This window comes from Sphaeroforma arctica (genome assembly GCF_001186125.1).
Source record: "Sphaeroforma arctica JP610 unplaced genomic scaffold supercont1.1020, whole genome shotgun sequence".
Taxonomy (NCBI): Eukaryota; class Ichthyosporea; order Ichthyophonida; genus Sphaeroforma; species Sphaeroforma arctica.
The window spans coordinates 17311-23731 of record NW_014039538.1 but is presented as its reverse complement, the minus strand read 5'-3'; the positions used below and the strand labels follow the sequence as shown (position 1 = coordinate 23731).

Sequence of the window (6421 nt, the reverse complement as noted above, 5' to 3'; positions counted from 1 at the left end):
TATACGCACACACACACACTACACCCACACCACACACACATACACACACACATACACACACACACATATATATATATACATATATATAAATATATATATATATATATATTTATATATATATATAATGTTATGTGTCTGTATATCATAGATTTGGTGCTCGACATACCTATGTGTGCAAATAATGGCAAATATTTTTTTGGAAACGAATACAAATATCTACACAAATTGTCTAATTGTACAATAGTGGAAGAAGCGTATCGATTTCCATCAATTCACTACTACGGGTATTCACACACCATGCATCTGAATTCTGAAATTCATAGACGTGCATCTGTCTATTTGGATTTTCTGAAAACAGCACAATTCATGCATAAATTTCGTAATATATCGAATCTGTCACATATAAACTGATCTTATCGACAGCGACAACTATGAAAGTAGTATACTAAGTCAGCATCCCCCCAGTTGCCCTTCCAATGACATCTAACAATGTTCACATACTTGTCAGTGTGCTTCAGGCCATATCCATTCAACGTCGTGGAATCGTCTGCCAATTGCTGGTCGCCTCTGAACACCCTCATCTTTTCCTGTTCCACCCCTGAATCACCTTCCAGAATGAGCTTCAGTATACCCAGTTCCATATCTCCGCCCAGTTCAAGCTTGAACTCTTGCTGGAGACTCGGAACGTGTACAGTCACTATCATTTTGTTATAGAATGTGTCTCAGTATGTGTGCATATACCATTCCTTATATATTGTCGACAATACTTTATATTAAAATATCAAAAAGAAGTATGACAAAGGCAAACGTATAATACAAAGCAATAGATGATAAGAGGTGTACCGAACTTAAAGTCTCTGATTTTGGCGCTCATTTTTGTTCTATTATTAAGATCCAATAGAATCGTAGGCAAATGCCTTTTTTGCGCTTGTCGTTATGGTGCTTAACATCTATTGATCGAATGCGGTATTCTGCCGAGATCTGAAGTGAATGAATGGTTGTGACAGGTGAGTATGTAGCGGGAAGGGAACATCGTGAATCGTGATGTTCTTCGTTACAAGCTTCCTCCCAGTGGCAACTTCTCGTTTCTCGACTTCAGTATTATGCTCTTTTTAAATATGTTCAATATGATAAATGAAAGGCTTATATATTTGATATAAATATATATATATACTCATCACAACTTCATAACGCCACAACTTCATAACAAACGTATATACATCTTCGTCCACTATGATTGGGTTTCCACGTAGCCAAATAGCCTCGGGCAAAAACATCCACCTGCATCCTAGAAGTCCTATAGTCTCCTACAACACCATCAGCGCGACCCAAATGGAGACACCCGCCGAGAGCCCCACCGACCTCACGCCAATTGGATCACCCAGTTTGTCAACTCAGCACAGGCTTTCCCTGGCTGCATTGCAAGCACACGAGGCACACCGTCGACGTGATAACGCATCGCTTAATCACGATCACATCTACTTTGGACACTCGGTCGCACACTACGTGCCTGTTCCGCTGGCTGACGAGGATAGAGACGGCGATATCATGGAGAAGGCCTTGCCCCGGGTAGCCTAAGATGTAGGACTATCAGCTCGCAAGTGCTCACGTGTTATCCACATGTCATTTCCTGGGGTACCACCGCCTCTGCTCAGCTGTCAACACGTTCTTCGCTTCCAGTAAACTGCGCCTTACCGGTAGATGGGGCTTGCCAAGACCCGATGGATAGCCGCATGCCTGTGGATTTCTGGTTCGTCGATGTAGAAAGCAATGATTGTTGGCATGTGAGTGCAAGCATAATTTGGTGCTTAACGAAATGACAAACAGTCGGCGGATGTTGTCCCACGGCATCTTTCTACGGGAAGCCTGTATCGAAGTATGGGAAACTAATGCGACAATGCGACCAATACTGCGCCTGGCTTTCTAGCGGACACACGGACCTGGTGTCATACCGGGTTGGCACTTACAGCGTGATGGAGGTTCGTGTGGAGGTAAAATGCAATTGTGTTACAGGTGACCTGTGAACGACCGGTATATTGCAATGGAGGGTACTTATCATCACCGATCAATCTGTCAGAAGGTCTAAAGTTCTAAGTTCTAAGTTCCAGAACCGACTTTTAAGTAGTAGATTCAGGAACACTTATTTGCATGAATTATTTAGGAGTACTTATTTACATATGAGGATGGTCTGCATCCCGCTCCTGTTCACCGTGAAGGTTCTAAAGTCGAATCTCATGAGTGCATCGAGAATTATAATATATTAATAATCAAAACGGCACTATATTTGCTAAGATCTAAAACGGCAACACTGGAGAGCTGAAACTCAATTCTGCCTGGTGTGGCCGTATATTATATCATATTTCGCTTAAGCTCCTCTACTTTACGAAGGAAATAAACGGAAATATAACACATAAGTTGAAGTGGCAATCACTTGTGAAGTAGCACGTATTGTACGATCGTTTCCTGTCCTCAGGCTTCCTAATTACTATAAGTGTGCGGCCGGCATTAACTGTTGTGGTTCTGCTGTTCCCAAGATTCATGTAAAGCACCCCAGCTCCATTCAGTCACCCCCTTTGACATATATTTTTCTTTTTTACCAGCAACAGAGTCGAGCACGGGCAATCGATAGTATACCATCTTAACCTTTCTGTCACCAGGAACAGAGTTGAGCACAGGCAATCGATAGGATACCATCTTAACCTTTCTCTGTCACCAGGAACAGAGTTGAGCACGGGCAATCGATAGTATATCATCTTAACCTTTCTCTGTCACCAGTAACAGAGTTGAGCACGGGCAATCGATAGGATACCATCTTAACCTTTCTCTGTCACCAGGAACAGAGTTGAGCACGGGCAATCGATAGGATACCATCTTAACCTTCCTTTGTCACTAGGAACAGAGTTGAGGACGAGCAACCGATGGGATACCATCTTAACCTTTCTCTGTCACCAGGAAATAATTGAGCACGAGCATTCGGTAGGATACTGTCTCAACCTTTCTCTGTCACTGGCAACAAAATCTGGCCTTTCTCTGTACAGTTATTGATTACGACATGGTCTGTACTTTCTGAGCGTTGTATGTTTCCGTTTGATATGCTGTCTTGAATGTATATCGAAATGTCTATACTTCCCTAGTTGAAGAGATTTGTAAAAGTTACCGGGTGGAGGTGAATCAAAACTCACCAAGCACCAAATGACGATTAGCTATAATCACTTTATTGTTTCCACGTACTCCAAGTGTCTAAAGTGTATTCTAATTGTTTGACAATCGCTTCGGCGGTGGGAAAATCGCTACTTTCGGGGTTGAAGGCTCCACTTGCGTCTGAGCCCCCGAACAGGCCGATAATCTTGGAAAACACTACCGATTCATCTCTACAAGCAACAAAAAAAAAGTATAATAAGGTGATAGTAAGCATGTCAAAATACAACGAAACCAAAAAAGCAACAGCGAGTGAGTGATTCATATGTACCATGACTGCCCATGCACTATAAATTTACTGCTCTCTTGTGATGAGTATTGTCGGTGTGTGTCGGATGCAGTGTTCAATATGCGCATTCTAAACGAATTGCACGCTCGCGCAGCCTGAGCCGACCTTAGATACATTCATACGCGGCTATATACGCTACTAACCAATTGTACAAGGAGTAGTGGAGGACTATAGTCGAGCAGCGACAGTGTATGGGAAAAGCTCAACCAGGGTGCGTCATCAAGTATCGAGCTCTGTAACATGTACTTACTACGAACGCACATATATCTGCAGGCAAGTAGTGCACACATTATAGGGTAGTGTAACCAGACAGGGTGGGTGGCTGACTATTTATACGAATGAGAAACAATAGATACCTGGCCACCCCGCCTCTCTCGCGAATTTGGGTTTCGAGCTCCGTCGATTTCTTTGCAGCCAATCGGAGTATTTCGTTGGGCAAATCCGCGAGTCTTGCCACATTTAACCCTGTAATATGGATATAGGTAAGCTTGTATGAGTTGTACTGGGAAATTACCTAGCAAGGATATATTGAACGATAGAGCTAACATCAGAATAAAGATGAGAAAGGGCATCTCAGTGACGTCCGTCAACCATCCATACATAGTTCACACACGGTTATAAGATAGTAAACAATAGGTGCTTGCGCAAAGCACAGTGCGCAGTCATGCCATACACCAGTTTTTAAAACAGTACACACACACATATATATATATACACACACACACACACACACACATATATATATATATATATATATACATATATATATATATATATATATATATATATATATACATATACTATATATATACATATACATATACATATACATATATATATATATATATATAGGTATATGGACACTTGTGAATGTATGACACTGTCACATACCGTAGCTTCTGTTCGCCACACCGCGCGCGAGTGTGTACAGGAATGTGATTGCGTGCTCTGACGCCCCGCTGTCGTTTGTTGTTTCCCTGTGATGGTGAACAGAGGTGAAAGAGACCCACTTAATGTCTCATCAAATATATTGATGTATATATGATATCATGCATCGGTACCAGCCTTCCAATTGCAATAACCCTAAAATATTGCTGCATAGCCAACAATCCATCTTAATATCAAGTGTTTTGAATAACTATGAAAACGATATAATAGATCGTAGGTACTACAGAGCAGTTGCAGGTATATAAATCAGACATACTCTTCAAAGAAGTCCATGTAGTGATTAGAAACCGCGGTCGGATAGTTGATTTCCAGCTGAGACAGCAACGGATAGTGCGTGGCAAACAGCACAGCACAGCCCACCTGTGAGATACGAACAAAGTCTGTGAGAACTAGTCGATGGAAATGAACCAACAATAGCCACAGAGACATCCAATGTATTGGTGTTCTGTAGTGAAATTAATTAATTTATGAGTGTTATGAAGTGGCAATGTACAAACAGTTCTGAGAGAAGACATCTTAATGTACGAGTTCTGCGAAGTATGGGATTGGTAAAGTGAAATAGCCATGGAAATATGATTTCAGCAATATGCATTCGATGGGCAGCCATCCCAATGTAGGGTTTGTCGCGTGAAAACAGCATATAAATTCTTAGGTACGTGACTTGATACTTACGTGAAAATAGGACGAGAAGAGCCACAGCGAAAGACATGGCATGGCAACAGGTGCATACGGCAGTCGATGAGATCGAACGGAGAAAGTGTAGACATTCTAGCAGTCGACACACATGTACAATGACAAAACAGAGATGTTCCAGATGGATGAAAACGCATATCAATGTCGGCAATTGGGATGCGGCATATTGAAAACCCCCAACACGCGGACACAACACTCAGATGTGGATAATTAGTTCATGGCACACATACGTCGGCAATGAGGCTTTGGGATGTGGCGTAAGCAATGGCCACACCGTCGTGTGTGGAGGTACCTCTGCCCAGCTCATCCACCAGCACAAGTGAACGAGACGTAGCCTTCGTAAGGATCTCAGCAGTATCCTGAGACAGTATATGCCAGGATAAAAAAAAATAGAAGTGAATACACTAATATAGTTTATTTCATTTTTAGGTGATTGGGGGAGGGGGAATTGGATTGGAGATAAGTTTGAAAATACACTACAGAGTTTACATGGTGCGAGACACATTGGGAAAGTGTAGTTTGCACTGCTTGCTTAAAAGGCGTAGAGTTAAAAAAGCTGCTTGAAGTAGAGACACATATCTCTACGTTCACAGATCGCAATTCATATACACAGATCGACATGTATACACGGACCTCCATATCATATACAGTTTCTAGCTACACGATAAAGTGCAATGACCATATCATCATAGTACACGACAGACCAAACTCAATTGTAAAAATAGTTCGTACGCTACACACCTGCAGTTCGACCATGAATGTGCTGACACCTTTGTCTATGTAGTCGCAGGCCCCCATTCGCGTGTGTACTGCATCGAACGGACACAGTTCGCAACTTTCCGCCGGTACATATGATCCTGTATGAGGATTTTAAGGGTTTAATGTTGGCAGACTTGTCACAGCGGCGATGAAAATTAAAGTTTTAAACGAAGCAATTATCCCGTGGTTGTTCGCGATGCTCAAGCTCAGTGCCATTCTTCAGACAATTAAAGACATCACACATATGTGCCAGTGTCAACAGAGGTCACTACTTTAAAATAGATTAATCTCAGGGGTTCGTTCATTGTGGTGGCTTTTTACCATAAATAACAGTTTATTGACGGGTTCCACAATTATCACGCAATATAGATTTCAGTACTTCTCAAATATCACAAGCTTTCTTGTTATGCTCCATTGCTACTCACCCATCAACAGGTGCACAAATGCTGGCTATACACTCCAGATGAAATATCGACCAAAACAACTCACATTTAAACTATAGTATAAATTGAATAGTAGTGCATGATCGCATAT

The 6421-nt window shown here is 41.8% G+C and overlaps 3 protein-coding genes across 3 annotated transcripts in view; 1 reads left to right on the top strand and 2 right to left on the bottom strand.

The window, feature by feature from the left end:
- The window catches only part of SARC_09705 (hypothetical protein), a gene marked incomplete at its 3' end in the record, with an annotated part of 2602 nt that extends 1870 nt beyond the window's left edge, over positions 1–732 (bottom strand). Inside the window, exon 1 of the mRNA XM_014296277.1 lies at positions 502–732. Coding sequence (XP_014151752.1) covers positions 502–704 — 203 coding nt within the window. The 5' untranslated portion in view covers positions 705–732. The remainder of the gene's footprint in view (positions 1–501) is intronic.
- A 501-nt stretch (positions 733–1233) lies between these two features.
- SARC_09704 (hypothetical protein) lies at positions 1234–1578 on the top strand (the record flags this gene model as incomplete). The annotated part of the gene is made up of 1 exon (XM_014296276.1): positions 1234–1578. One exon carries the CDS (start codon positions 1234–1236, stop codon positions 1576–1578), a length of 345 nt encoding a protein of 114 aa, XP_014151751.1.
- Positions 1579–3199: 1621 nt separating this feature from the next.
- SARC_09703 (hypothetical protein) overlaps positions 3200–6421 on the bottom strand; it is a 16748-nt gene continuing 13526 nt past the window's right edge. Inside the window, exons 16-21 of the mRNA XM_014296275.1 lie at positions 5870–5985; positions 5359–5487; positions 4692–4795; positions 4379–4464; positions 3844–3952; positions 3200–3371 (exon numbers count right to left, since the gene is read on the bottom strand). Coding sequence (XP_014151750.1) covers positions 3215–3371; positions 3844–3952; positions 4379–4464; positions 4692–4795; positions 5359–5487; positions 5870–5985 — 701 coding nt within the window. The 3' untranslated portion in view covers positions 3200–3214. The remainder of the gene's footprint in view (positions 3372–3843; positions 3953–4378; positions 4465–4691; positions 4796–5358; positions 5488–5869; positions 5986–6421) is intronic.